The 15176-nt window shown below is 43.2% G+C and overlaps 1 protein-coding gene across 1 annotated transcript; it reads right to left on the reverse strand.

Annotated features, from left to right (window-relative positions):
* Positions 1-1075: 1075 nt before the first annotated feature.
* On the reverse strand, positions 1076-14645 carry LOC115579198 (major histocompatibility complex class I-related gene protein-like). The gene is made up of 6 exons (XM_030412759.1): positions 14513-14645; positions 13942-14208; positions 12765-13043; positions 12091-12393; positions 10954-11003; positions 1076-1333 (listed from the first exon to the last, which is right to left on the reverse strand). The coding sequence occupies exons 1-6, from the start codon at positions 14559-14561 to the stop codon at positions 1076-1078; spliced, it is 1206 nt and encodes a 401-aa protein (XP_030268619.1). The 5' UTR covers positions 14562-14645.
* Between the last annotated feature and the right edge of the window lie 531 nt (positions 14646-15176).

Below are 15176 nucleotides of genomic sequence, written 5' to 3' on the forward strand. Positions count from 1 at the left end.
TGAAGGACTCCTTCTTCAGTCAGACGGCTTCACTGACCACCGGTGTCCACCACGGTGTCCAAGTGTTGCCACCCCTTGAGGCACCTAAGACCCTATGGCCACAGGACACAGCTGCAGCTTCAACAATGGAAGCTTTGAACATCGTCCATTCAGGTTCGATATCCCTAACCTCCACAGGGATGCTAGAGAAGCTCCTTTCAGAGGTGGGAGTTGAAGGCTTCTCGGACAGGGGCCTCCCCCAGACGTTCCCAGCTTACCCGCACTACTCCTTTGGGATTACCAGGTCTGTCCAGGGATTTGCCCTGCCACCGAAACCAACTCACCACCAGGTGGTGATCAGTTGACAGCTCTGTCCCTCTCTTCACCCAAGTGTCCAAAACACACAGTCGAAGACAAGATCAGATGATACGATCACAAAATCGATCATTGACCTTCGACCTAGGGTGCTCTGGTACCACGTACACTTATGAGCATCCTTGTGTTCGAACATGGTGTTCATTATAGACAGACTGTGACTAGTACAGAAGTCTAATAATAGAACACCACTCGGGTGCAGATCGGGGAGGCCGTTCCTCCCAATCACGCCCCTCCAGGTATCTCCGTCATTGCCGATGTGCGCGTTGAAGTCCCCCAGTAAGACTATGGAGTCCCCCACTGGGGCCCTTGCAAGGCCCCAGCCAGGACCTCCAAGAAGTCCGCATACTCTGAACTGCTGTTCGGTGCATACGCACAGACAACAGTCAGAGTTCTCCCCCCAACCCTTAGGCGAAGGGTGGCGACCCTCTTGTCACCTGGGGTAAACTCCAACACGGCGGCGCTAAGCCGGGGACTTGTGAGTATCCCCACACCCGCCCGGCGCCTCACACCTTTGGCAACTCCAGAGAAGAATAGTGTCCAGCCCCTTTCCAGGAGTTTGGATCCAGAGCCGATGCTGTGCGTGGAGGCAAGCCCCACCAGATCCAACAGGTAACGCTCAACCTCCCGCACCAGCTCCGGCTTCTTCCCCCCAAGATAGGTGACATTCCACGTCCCCAGAGTCAGCCTCTGCCGCCCAGGTCTGGGCTGCCGAGGCCCGTCACCACCACTGACCCCAGCGGTTTCTCCTGCGGATGGTGGGTCCACGGGATGGGGGAGGGAGAAGTGCCACGTTGCTCTTTCGGGCTGTGCCCTGCCGGGCCCCGTGGCAGACCAGGCCACCAGGCGCTCGCTCACGGGCCCTCCGTCCGGGCCTGGCTCCGGACGTGGGCCCCAGGCTTCCTCCGGGCAGGGTCTCTCGCCTCACACCTCTATTTCTCATGGGGTATTTTGAACCATACTTAGTCTGGCCCCTCACCTGAGACCAATTTGCCTTGGGAGACCCTACCGGGAGCACATGGCTCCTGACAACCTAGCTCCCAGTTCACTGGGACACGCAAACCTCTCCACCGCGATAAGATGATGTTTTCCGGGAGGGACTCGGAGTAGAGCCGCTGCTTCTCTGTGTGGAAAGGAGCCAGTTTAGGTGGTTCGGGCATCTGATGAGGATGCCACCAGGGCGCCTTCCTAGGGAGGTGTTCCTGGCACGTCCAACTGGGAGGAGACCTAGGGGTAGACCCAGGACCAGGTGGAGGGATTATATCTCTTCTCTTGCCTGGGAGCGCCTGGGGATTCCCCAGTCAGAATTAGCCGATGTGGCCGGGGAAAGGGATGTCTGGGGCTCGCTACTGAAGCTGCTGCCCCCGCGACCCGATTTTGGATAAGCGGTTGACAATGGATGGATGGATGGATGTTGTCACACAGCGGTGAAGTTGTCTCGTCTTAGGTGTTTGTCTCGTGTACTTCCTGTTTTATTTTGAAAATTCTAACTGCCCTCTCGTTTCAGGTCACTTGCCCTTCCTCATGTGTCCCTGGTCTGACGTCACCCTGATCCCTGATTGTTTCCACCTGTTCCCCATTACCCTTCTGTGTATTTAAGTCTGCGTCTCCCCTTGTCTTGTGCCTAAGTGTTTCGTCTGTCGATCACCCAAGCCCTTCGTCACAGCCTCATCTTGCTAAGTATCAGTCTTGTCTTGTAGTAGTTATGAATTTCATTGGTTTTTGTTTCTGTCATTTGTTATGCCTCGAGTAGAGTGATTTTTTGTTGTAACCTTTTGGGAAGTGTAGCTAAGCTCACAGTTTTGTTTAGCCTTTTGCTTTCCTCCCGTTTGGAGCGATTTTGAGTTTTCTTGTATTCTAGTTTAGTTAGTTGTTTATAGCCGTGTTTTCCTCCTTGAGAGTGTTTTCAGTTGTAATTTTTAAGAAATAGATTAGTCAGGTTTAGTTGTGAATTTTTCTGTTTTCTTGTTGAAGTTCCCACCGTTGGTGTGGTTTTGTTTTCTTCCTTTTTCTTTTTGTTTTCTGCTTCGCCTTGCAGGCACAGTCAGGTTCAGGTTTTGTATAGCCTTTTCCGTTATCACTCTGTCTAGTTGCATGAAATAACAGAATAAAAGCCTGTTGAATTTTGATTCTACACTGCATCTGAGTCCTCCTTTTAGTCCAGGCCTGACAGATGTAAAGTCTGATTCACTTGCACTCCTTCATTTCTTTTGTACTGATGTTTGTTCTTTAATAAAAAGCTCTTTATGTAAATACATGTAAATCCTCTGTGTGTCTGTAGTTACTGTGACATGAATAGGACCTGAGAACTTCCACATTAATGTCACACTGCTGGTGTGATACATAAGGATGAAGGTAAACCTTTAAAAGAGAAACACGAGTACATAAAACACACATTCATAGTGGTCAACGGAACATCTGCTGTGTTGAGACTTTATCTCATGTGAACCTCCTGTGAACCTGCGTCCTCATATAAGGGACGTCACATTTTGGGTTTTCTGCACCTTAAACTTCACTCTGCTTTACTCAGACCTGTTGTTCTCATTCTTGGACACCTGTTTCTGCCATCTAGTGGTCACAAAGGCACAATACATTAATGAGAGCAGAAGCAGTCCCAGCCGGTTCAGTTGAGGTTGTAATGGCCGTGATGCTCAGCTCTGTGAGGTTGATGTGGGGAGACCAGTTATCCTGGCAGCTGTGTTGGTTCTGTATGTGAGTCTGGCCCGGTTCTTAACAGAACATGTTGAAGAAGCAGGTGGAACAGTACAGTAGGATGGGCTGGATGATATTCAGCTACAACAGCAGGAGGAGTCTTTATTGATTTTTATGTTTTTATCAGTATATGATACACCTACAGGGCATATTTCTCTGTCAGGAGCAGACAGGTTGTGGAATGCATAATGTGTAATCATGTTAATGTTTGAATGCTCCGCTATGTTCACCAGCTCGTCTCTAACTGTGTCTGTCTGCTGTTTGGTGCAGAGCAGATGGTGTACAGTGTTTGTTTTCTTTGTCAGCTGTTATTTCTCTCTGAGCTCGTCTCTACAACGGACACATTTCACATGATTTGATCCCTCATTAATATAAAGTACTGAGTAGTTCAGTTTCACACACTAAACCTGAAACCAACACTGAGGAAATACTTTACACTAGTGGTGTTTCTCAGCCTAATGAAAGTCATGACACAGTTTCATTCTGATTGTTTATTGACAGAATAAGTGTGAGAAGAAACCGGAGCACCTGGAGAAAACCCACAAACACACAGAGAGAATGAGCAGACTTCATGCAGGTTGGATGTTGATGCTGTCTTCATTCTCGTGGCAGGAGGTTCACACTGAAAGTCTGATTTGAAGATGTGACTCCTCGACTTCTTGATGTCTTGACCACATCATGCAGGAGTAGACCATCTCGTCGACAAAGTTCTCACTTGTAGAAGCCGAGGCTTTATCACTTGACGACTAAATTCCTGAAGTTATTCTATAAATGTAAAGTGTAAAAGTATATATTTTTTTAAACACATTGTGAAGTAAACATGGTGCTGGTAGGTGTGGCTTGTCTACACAGACATACACAAAAATAGCTCCACAACTATCAGGTGAGTTTACATGATCTTGGTCTCAGTGGATAGTTAAGATCTCAGAGAATGTGTCCTCATGTACATTTGTATCACCACCTATAACTTATTTTACATCAGACTTTTTTTTGATTTGATTGATTGATTTATTTATGGATCGAAAACACAATAAAACGGTAATCCAAAAGGATGACATGCAAAAGTGTACAACTTATTTCCAGCATGGTCCTTGGTGTTACACATAAAACAACTAAAACAAGAGGCAGACAACCCAGAAAACAAAGAAATAAGAAACGCAAAATAGAGTTGAAAACTATCTAAAATATCTTATTCCATAAAATCTGCTTAACCTGTCTTTTAAAAATTCCGCTAGATGATGCGAGTTGAGTAGCAGTAGGTAAGCCATTCCATACCATGATCCCAGTATAGAAGAAAGAATGTTTACCTGCATTTTTCACTTTAGGTACTATGCAGGAACGAATGCTAGCCCTGGTGTTATGCTTATGCTGTGTGTGGACCATGTTTATGTTGGCATTTAAGTAGTTGGGGGCCTTACGATTAACAATGTTAAACATATGGTTCAACTTAAGTTCAGGTAGAAGGCCAGCTTTATTAAACTCCTCCCTACCAATATGTGTACGAGGGGGTGCATTTAACAGGTACCTAATAACATTGTTTTGTAGCACTTTGAATTTGTTTTTAAGTTTCACAGTCAACCCAGAAAACCATGCAGAGCAAGCAAAATCAATGTGACATTGAATCAATGTCATAGCCAATAATTTCTTTACAGTACAATCTAAAAACCTTGTCTTACGATATAAAAACTTCAATTTACAGGCACAATTGTCCAAAATGTTGGCTGCAATGGATTCACCCGTAAGTGATTGATCCAAAGTAAGACCCAGATATGTGACATTTGATCTAGACACAATTTCAGACCCATTACACATCACTTTTAACACATCTGATTTTACCAACTTCCTTTTAGTACCAAACAAAATTGATTCGGTCTTGCCCAGATGCATAGAGAGCTTATTGACTATGAGCCACTGATTGACAGATTCAAGCTCAGCACCAAGAGTATTTTCAATGTCACTAACATTACACCCTGGGACAAGTAAAGCAGAATCATCAGCATACAACAACAATTTGCAATGAACCACAGCTGACATGTCATTAATGTACAGCAAAAATAACAGGGGCCCCAGGATCGAGCCTTGCGGCACCCCACATACTATACTCTGAGGTTCGGAAAGGGTCCCCTCAACATCGCACACCTGTGTTCTATCTGTTAAGTAAGACGAGAACCACTTGAGAGCTAAATTGCTAAAACCCATGCACTGTAATTTAGAAGTTAAAATATCATGGTTCACAGTATCGAACGCTTTTTGTAGGTCAAGAAGAAGCATGCCAACATAGTTCCCCTGATCTAGATTCTGACGCACATAGTCAAAAAGATGGATGAGACAGGTGTCAGTGGAGTGTGCAGCTCTAAAACCAGACTGGAGCTCATATAATATATCATGCCTGATAAGATATTCCTCAACCTGTTCATACACAAGACGCTCAAAAATCTTTGAAATGGTTGACAGGATAGAGACTGGCCTATAATTCCCAACATCCGCTCTGCTATTTTTCTTGAAAAGAGGAACAACCCTAGCATTTTTCATGTCATTTGGGAAAACACCCTGACTTATGGACAGATTAATGACATGGGTGAGGATAGTAGATGTAACCTCAGCACTATCCCTGAGAAACCTGGGGGGGATAAGGTCCACGCCAGTGGCCTTATTTACTGACAGGGAGGAGAGGCACTCTCTTACTTTATCCTCTGAGACAAGACTAATTTCAAATGCATCTGGGGAAACATTTTTATTTCTATAGAACGAATTAACAAATGCTTTGCCATATTTATCAGAAGCACCTGGCAATTTACTGACCAGACTGGCAGCAATGGTTGTAAAGTACTGATTAAAGTGGCAGGCAATCAGCCGCTTATCAAAACACATCTCATCATTAATTAAAAGTGCAGCATTACCAGACTTCAATTTGGTTTTAGTTGTAGATCCCATGTCATTAAGAACTTTCCATAGTTTTTTAGGCTGTTTGGCATTAGCAGAAATGGAATCAGAAAAAAAATCAGACTTTGCCTGTTGAACCTTGTAACTAACCTGGTTTCTGAGATTAACATAACTGTTATAGTCAGCTGGCAGCTTGGATTTCTTAAACTTAATGAAACATCTATTACGCTGTCTGATCAGATCAACGATTTCCGAATTCATCCAGCATGCACTTCTATGCTTGATTCTAGTTTCCGTCATTGGTGCAACTTCATCAAGAACAGCAATGAAACTCTGCTTGAACAAATCCCAGGCCTCATCAACATCAATACATTCAAGCACATCAGACCAATCCTTATCATATAACCTTTGATTGAACACCTCCACAGAGTACTGCTTTGTACACCTGTATTTGATGGAACAATGCTCATTTATAGGTTGAGGTCTAATTTTCTTGCGTGTGCAAAAAACAGCATTATGGTCACTAAAAGCCACATCCAACACACCTGATTGACATATCATTCCACAGTCAGATACTAAAATTAAATCGAGGAGGGACTGGCTATTCATAGACAACCTAGTAGGCTCAGAAATCAATTGCTGTAGACCAGACACCTTGCATAAATATGAGAAAGACTCCTTCAGGCTACTTCGTGGCAGTAACAGATTTGTATTAAAATCACCCATAATAATACACTCTTTCTCTAGACATATGTTGCTTTTACAGCACACGGATTCAAGGAGTTCATAAAAGTCAGTTTGTTTCGGTGGGCGGTAACATACCCCGACAATGATGGGCTTAGTCCTGGGCAGTATTATCTCCACCCAAGCAGACTCCAGACCATCCACCTGTAGATCGTGGCGCGGGTTGAAAGTTATATCACTCCTTATAAAGAGACACACTCCTCCTCCGTGTCTGTTGCGATCGCGTCGGTAGATGCAATATCCTGGAAGACCAACTTCCCCGTCTTGAATTGAGTTGTCTAGCCATGTCTCCGACACAGCTATCACGGCAGCCTTGGAGGTAATCGCTAGGTGCCCGATTTCATCCAGTTTAGGAAGAAGACTCCTAGTATTGACATGAATGAAGTGCGTCCCTTTCCCACTCAAAGGTCTGAGCGGATCACAGTCTCTCACATCCAAACCATCCTCATCATATGTTCTCCCTTGGAAGGAGTCCTCTATGACATCTGCGCTGCACATTTCCCGCATACAACACCTGTTACAAACCAGCGGGATATCTGCCTTATTTCTTATGAAATTTCTTACAAAAGCGTCACAGTTGTCACAAGCAACTGCTTTGGCATTTGCTCGTAACACCTTCCCACAGTTAGGGCAGTAACCGCTCATGCTCGTGAGATTAATTTGCCGGCATTTCGCTGTTTGCAAGACTGTAGGGCCTGGGCACTGATGGATATCTCCCGAAAGCAGTAGGCACATTGATAATATTTCGCCAAACACATCGGCTAGCTGGATTCCTCCTGAGCGTGTATGGAAAGCGGCTTTGGACTGCGAGGTAATCAAGGCAACACTGCCATATCCACACAGCTTCTCAGCCTTTACTGATAGACGCCATATTTTGTCCAAACGCTCAGTTTTTAGCTGCGTAAGCGTATCGTATTCCACGCAATCAACAGAATTAAAACGGATGCCTAAAATACTTAAAAACACGGAATAAACTGCTACTGCTACCAGAGCTCCAAACACACCTGGCACACCTGACGCGCCTGACGCCATGCTGCCTGTCAGACAGTAGATAACACCATGATAACAATGATCCTTTGCACAGAGATGCTTTGTTTCTCTTTCTTTCTAAACGTATCTTATGACCTCCTCACAGGTGAAGCGTTACAGGACATCAGTCAGTCAGCTGTTTAGTTGTCAGAAGGCTCCTTTAACAGAGATACTGGCTCTCTGTTTAATCTCTAACTTCAGTGTTCATGCTAAGCTAAGCTAAGCTAACCTTGTCTGGGAGCTAACTCTGCTCAGAGTTCACATTGATATCAATCTCCTCATTCAAATCCTCTGTGAGAATACTGAATGTTCAGGTAATATATTGAAGTGTCGTCACAAATGAGAATGTGGACCAAAGTGTTTAAAATGTGAGGATTTTATTGAAAAGAAAAACATCAGCACAAAAAGAAAGAACAACAGATTTGAGTTTAACATTCATTCATGTTCATCAATGTAAAGGAATTTACATGTTTAGTCTCATAAGTTCATAGTTGTAAATTTGTCGATACCTCCCACTCTGCTCACCACTCATACGAGAGACACACTGGCTCCATGATAGACCAAACTCCATATTCTCCTTCTATAGAGTGATGCAGCAATAAACTATTTTTGGAGGCTGACCCTGAAGTTAGCATCGCTCTGGTTCCCTCCACAAGAAGTCTATGAGATTTTTAAATTCGATTTTAGAAAATCACAGAAAATAATCTCTGTGACAAACACACGTTAATGATTCTTACATGTTTTGTTCATCAAGATAATTTTCACAGACGAATACAATTTTTGTGATTTTAAAACCTAAATTAAATCTGTTAGTAAAAACAGGCTTTCTGCAGGTTTTAACAAGTTCAGCAGAGCTAAATAAAGTGTCACCAGGAGAGTCACTGAGTGTGTTTGTCATTCAGGTCTCTGGATTCAGCGGCTCAGAGAGCTCTGTGCTGTTGTCAGGAGCTGCAGGTCAGAAACAAACATCCTGGATTGAACTTTTATAAACAATAAATACAGGAAACAGTGTTGAAAAGGCTGAACTGACTCAAAGACTGAAATCAAAGTAGTGAAATCTTTTCTTTTTCTCTCTCACCTTTCTTCTTTTTGTAAACGATGAATCCAGCAGCACCGATGAGAATGAGAGCAAGAACAACCACTGCAGCAGTGACGAGGACGGTCATGTTACTGGGCTTCACTGTTGAATACAATATTAGTTTATTATTACTGTTTTTGTTGTTGTTCCCGAGGGACCGAGGGAACGCGTATTTCCTAGGACCAGCGGTGCTAGGAACCCTATTGTAATTGTAAAGATTTTTATTTTTATTTTTCTCCTGCTAAAAGTGGTGCTGCAGGCTAAAGGTGCAATTTGGAGGGTTGGTCCAGACTCCTGCGAATATCTCAGACACAAAAAACTACATATATTCACCTGCAGGGGGCGCTATAACCTAGGCCAACACGTTTTTGCCTATAACTCCCAAACCGTATGTCGTACATTCAAAAACCTTGTATCCCCAGATTCCCTGAATGGGACTGAATCACTTTGCGATGGCCACGCCCACTTCTGGTTAGAAAGTTTTTTCGCAAAATCGCAAAAACTGGAAAACCTACTTTTTCGAACTCCTCCTCGGGATTTTGTCGGATCTGCGTAAAACTTGGCACGTACACTCTTCAGCTGGATCTCATCTAAAGTTATCAAAAGAATTTTGCTCGGTCAAAAAATGCGCAAATTATTAATGAACACATTTCTGTTGCTAGCTATAAAAATGTAAACTGTTTGATATCTCGGTCAAACTAAATGCTGTTAACACCAAATTTGAGATCCTTGGTTGCCATGACACTGGGAAGGGATGAGCCGAATTGGCGAATTTTGGCCACTAAGGGTCGCTAAAAATATGTGAACATTATATCTCTTGAATGGCTACACCGATTTTTACGAAATGTGGTCGTATGATGTGGCCAATCCTGAGGCCATATCTTGAAGGTGCTCAATGTGGGCGTGGCTTATTACAACAAATCCAAATCGGCACACATTCAGCCTTTTGCACTTCCAGTGCACTTCCCATTACAGCAAATACCACGGCTCAGATGTTGGCCTGTGTCCTCACTTTTTCCCCGAGCCCATCATCCTTTGGGGCCAACTTCCATGGGCTCTGCGGTGCATGGGGTCCGAGTCGCGCGGGGGGGCTTGGCCCCCGTTCATAACTGCTTGCAGTTCTAGTTATTACTGTTTTGTTGTTGTTTCCATGCACTCTCCTTCAGCACCCTCTGATCTCACTCTTACCTTCGTTGGTTCTGATCCGATCTTTCTCCAGTTTGGTGATGATTTCCTCCTTCACACCAAAGAGCTGAAACACACAGTCGTACCTCGTCCAGTCTTCAGGTGTGACTGATGAAAGGTTCAGGTCAACACTCATCTGGAAGGTTCCATCGTGGTTGGGGAGGATCTCTCCGTGGTCCACCTCCTCAAACCAAAGTGTTTAAAATGTGAGGATTTTATTGAAAAGAAAAACATCAGCACAAAAAGAAAGAACAACAGATTTGAGTTTAACATTCATTCATGTTCATCAATGTAAAGGAATTTACATGTTTAGTCTCATAAGTTCATAGTTGTAAATTTGTCGATACCTCCCACTCTGCTCACCACTCATACGAGAGACACACTGGCTCCATGATAGACCAAACTCCATATTCTCCTTCTATAGAGTGATGCAGCAATAAACTATTTTTGGAGGCTGACCCTGAAGTTAGCATCGCTCTGGTTCCCTCCACAAGAAGTCTATGAGATTTTTAAATTCGATTTTAGAAAATCACAGAAAATAATCTCTGTGACAAACACACGTTAATGATTCTTACATGTTTTGTTCATCAAGATAATTTTCACAGACGAATACAATTTTTGTGATTTTAAAACCTAAATTAAATCTGTTAGTAAAAACAGGCTTTCTGCAGGTTTTAACAAGTTCAGCAGAGCTAAATAAAGTGTCACCAGGAGAGTCACTGAGTGTGTTTGTCATTCAGGTCTCTGGATTCAGCGGCTCAGAGAGCTCTGTGCTGTTGTCAGGAGCTGCAGGTCAGAAACAAACATCCTGGATTGAACTTTTATAAACAATAAATACAGGAAACAGTGTTGAAAAGGCTGAACTGACTCAAAGACTGAAATCAAAGTAGTGAAATCTTTTCTTTTTCTCTCTCACCTTTCTTCTTTTTGTAAACGATGAATCCAGCAGCACCGATGAGAATGAGAGCAAGAACAACCACTGCAGCAGTGACGAGGACGGTCATGTTACTGGGCTTCACTGTTGAATACAATATTAGTTTATTATTACTGTTTTTGTTGTTGTTCCCGAGGGACCGAGGGAACGCGTATTTCCTAGGACCAGCGGTGCTAGGAACCCTATTGTAATTGTAAAGATTTTTATTTTTATTTTTCTCCTGCTAAAAGTGGTGCTGCAGGCTAAAGGTGCAATTTGGAGGGTTGGTCCAGACTCCTGCGAATATCTCAGACACAAAAAACTACATATATTCACCTGCAGGGGGCGCTATAACCTAGGCCAACACGTTTTTGCCTATAACTCCCAAACCGTATGTCGTACATTCAAAAACCTTGTATCCCCAGATTCCCTGAATGGGACTGAATCACTTTGCGATGGCCACGCCCACTTCTGGTTAGAAAGTTTTTTCGCAAAATCGCAAAAACTGGAAAACCTACTTTTTCGAACTCCTCCTCGGGATTTTGTCGGATCTGCGTAAAACTTGGCACGTACACTCTTCAGCTGGATCTCATCTAAAGTTATCAAAAGAATTTTGCTCGGTCAAAAAATGCGCAAATTATTAATGAACACATTTCTGTTGCTAGCTATAAAAATGTAAACTGTTTGATATCTCGGTCAAACTAAATGCTGTTAACACCAAATTTGAGATCCTTGGTTGCCATGACACTGGGAAGGGATGAGCCGAATTTGGCGAATTTTGGCCACTAAGGGTCGCTAAAAATATGTGAACATTATATCTCTTGAATGGCTACACCGATTTTTACGAAATGTGCTCGTATGATGTGGCCAATCCTGAGGCCATATCTTGAAGGTGCTCAATGTGGGCGTGGCTTATTACAACAAATCCAAATCGGCACACATTCAGCCTTTTGCACTTCCAGTGCACTTCCCATTACAGCAAATACCACGGCTCAGATGTTGGCCTGTGTCCTCACTTTTTCCCCGAGCCCATCATCCTTTGGGGCCAACTTCCATGGGCTCTGCGGTGCATGGGGTCCGAGTCGCGCGGGGGGGCTTGGCCCCCGTTCATAACTGCTTGCAGTTCTAGTTATTACTGTTTTGTTGTTGTTTCCATGCACTCTCCTTCAGCACCCTCTGATCTCACTCTTACCTTCGTTGGTTCTGATCCGATCTTTCTCCAGTTTGGTGATGATTTCCTCCTTCACACCAAAGAGCTGAAACACACAGTCGTACCTCGTCCAGTCTTCAGGTGTGACTGATGAAAGGTTCAGGTCAACACTCATCTGGAAGGTTCCATCGTGGTTGGGGAGGATCTCTCCGTGGTCCACCTCCTCATGAAGCTCCTCTCCATCTTTCCTCCAGACGAGTGAGGCTCTGTGAGGGTAGAAACCTGTAGCGAGGCAGCTGACTGGAGAGGAGGGAGTCTTCTGGAGGAGAGACACTGAGGGAAGATCTGGAGAGTAAAGAGAGAGATATTAAAGAGGAGAGAGAGGAAAAGAAACAAGGTAAAAGAAAGATGAAGAAATTACATGTGGAATCAATAACAGAAGGTGTCAAAATGCTTTCAAGCAAATGTTGAACAAATGTATTGGATGCATTTTGTTCCTTTAGAAACATGTAAGCATCGGTCGACTAAATATTGAGTTATAAAAAAGCAGGAGGACAGTATATCTGATCTGTATACAGACAGAGGCCTAAAACACATGTAACCACTACAAAAAAATGTCAGAGAGGTTGGATTAATAATACAATGACAGTTCAGTCTGAGCAGCCTATATGAAGATCACTGTGTCTAATAAACTACATCAGATCAGGTGATCCTACCTGTTCTCTGCAGAACGCTCCTCCCATACTCCGCATATGTCTTCAGCCGCTCTGGATAAATCTGAGTAAAAGCAGTCTGATAGTATTCTCTCATAACTTTATTTGCGTCCCATATCGGTTTGGCAGTGACAGCCTCAGGTCTTAAAGCGATCCATGTAGATGTATTCAGATCAAATTCCAGGAGGTCTTCTCCATCATAACCATACTTAACAAAACCTTTGACCTCTCCAGTCTCATCATCCCACTCGCAGCCATTCACCCTCTGTAAAACATGGACACCTGAGACAGAGACAGAGACTGTAATTAACACAGATTCACAGATGAAACATTCAGTGGAAAGATGATCTTAAAAACATTGTACATTGTGTGTCGGCTGCTGTTTCTATAGTTGTGTGTCCATGAATCAGATCATTATCATTAGTTTGTGTTCAACAGCTTCAGCAACAGCTTCCTGTTTCTTGGCAAAGCATCAATATTCTCTGCTACGCTATTCAATGAAAACTTGAACTTGAACTTGAAAACTCGACAACATTTGAAGTCGACCGGTTTAATGCTGTAAGAGGAGTTTGTTAAAGAATGCAAATACAATGAGCGCTAAATTCAAAATGGATGACTTTATGTTGGGTTTAGTCATCGCAACAACTGACTTTTTTGCAAGTCGACGTGCGATATACATGTTTACGAAATTTCATTGATGTACGTAAAAGTCGTTGCTGGCGCTGAGCTCTGGAGGGTGCTAGCGGGCTTTTTTGCCCCACCCTTGTGCAAATCCCCATATATTTTGACCAAGTTTGTCACGCTTAGCCCTTCAAAAAAGCGCTTTACTTGAGGCAAAGAAAGAAAGAAAGAAAAAATGATTCCTTGCATTTCAAGAGGGTCCTCATACAGTTTGTGCTTAAACCCTGACTAGCAGCTGATTACCTGTCATTCATCATGTCAACATTAACTAGCAGGTTGAGCAACAAGCGGCTGTTGACATGATGAATGACAGGTAGTGGCTGGACCACTGAAGACAAACTGATATGATGGTTTACTTTACATGAATCTCTATTTCAGGTTATGTGTAAAATGATGTTAGAGTTTGAACTGATTGGTATCTTGAGGCCCTGGGTCACTTTACAACTAAGATGCAGAACAGTAAAAAGTTGAACAGGCTATAACATGTTACATACTGTACCTCCACTTTGGTTGTAGAGGCTCATCAAACTGTTAGTGTAGGATTTGAAGGAGCTTGGAAAAATATGGAAACATCTTTGTTTGTACCACTCCAACCGCTCAGGATACTTTATGAAGAATGATTTAGCAATGTCCTGTTTTACATCCACCTTTTTGTTGCTGTCACAGTACCCCAACAGAAGTTCATCAACTTCTACTGTTGCCACAAGTTCTGGGATGTTTGGGATTCCAGTTGATGAAGTCATGAAATACTTCAGGGAGTGTAGCACTGCAGGACAAACAAAGGAGCTTATTAATAACACTAATCATAAATATGAAGCTAAGAGAAAACATAAATATGATATGAAGTGTGTGTGTTTGCTGCAAAGGATCAAAATACAAACATTTTATGTGTAACATGCAGAACAAACAGTCTCCATTCAGTATGAACACACACTCATCACCACTCAGAAATATGATGAAGTCAGTGTGATTCAGTTAAAACAGTCAACAAAAGTGAAACTAAACTCGGAGGAAAGATTTGAGTGGACTGTGAAGTTTAAAGAGTTTAAAGGTTTAAAATGTGATCTTACCTGGTGATGAAACGTGACAGAAGAGAAGCAACAACAGTAACGTTCTCATCTTGATTTGATGAAGACGAGAGAGTGAAGAACCGAGCTGGATCAAATGTTTACTGTTATTTTATCCTGGCAGAGGAGGAGAGAGAGTTTCTGTCCTGAGAACAAAAATAGTCCAGACCGCCTCCAAGTGATCCAGCACTGGACCACTTGGAGGCAGTTTGGACATTTGATAAGGACTTATCAACACTCCTCACATACAGCACAGTGTTAACAGTGAATAATTAATAACCCGGAAATATTCTTATCTTCAAACAGACCTGACCACAGAACCCACACATCAGATTTTCTAGTGAACTCCCTTCCTTCTTTTTCACACAACAATGGTCATTAAAACAAAAAAAACAAAAAAACAGATCAACCAGCTTCGAGTCAGAGATTCAGTCAGACTGAAAGGATTTGTTTTGTCTGAGTCTGTCTTTGAGTTCAAGTGAGCGACACTTGTTGCCAAGATCTGCATTCATGCTGATCTGTTTTAAAACTGAATTAAATGGCGTGCAAGTGGTTGAGTGGTTAGAGCGCTTGCCATAAACGCAGCTGACCCTGGTTCAATTCCGGCCAGAGGTCCTTTGCCGCATGTCACATCCCCCTCTCTCTCCCGTGTTTCCTCTCTGTCTAC

This window comes from Sparus aurata, chromosome 3, assembly GCF_900880675.1.
Source record: "Sparus aurata chromosome 3, fSpaAur1.1, whole genome shotgun sequence".
In the NCBI taxonomy this organism is placed as follows: Eukaryota; Metazoa; Chordata; class Actinopteri; order Spariformes; family Sparidae; genus Sparus; species Sparus aurata.

Bases quoted from the DNA above. Each gene is read 5' to 3' on its own strand.
- LOC115579198 (XM_030412759.1), bottom strand. From the start codon at position 14,561: ATGAGAACGTTACTGTTGTTGCTTCTCTTCTGTCACGTTTCATCACCA. The intron at 12,394-12,764 runs GTAGGATCACCT...TTTACTCTCCAG, and splicing joins GAGCGTTCTGCAGAGAACAG to ATCTTCCCTCAGTGTCTCTC. The intron at 11,004-12,090 runs GTAAGAGTGAGA...TGTATTCAACAG, and splicing joins TCGGATCAGAACCAACGAAG to TGAAGCCCAGTAACATGACC.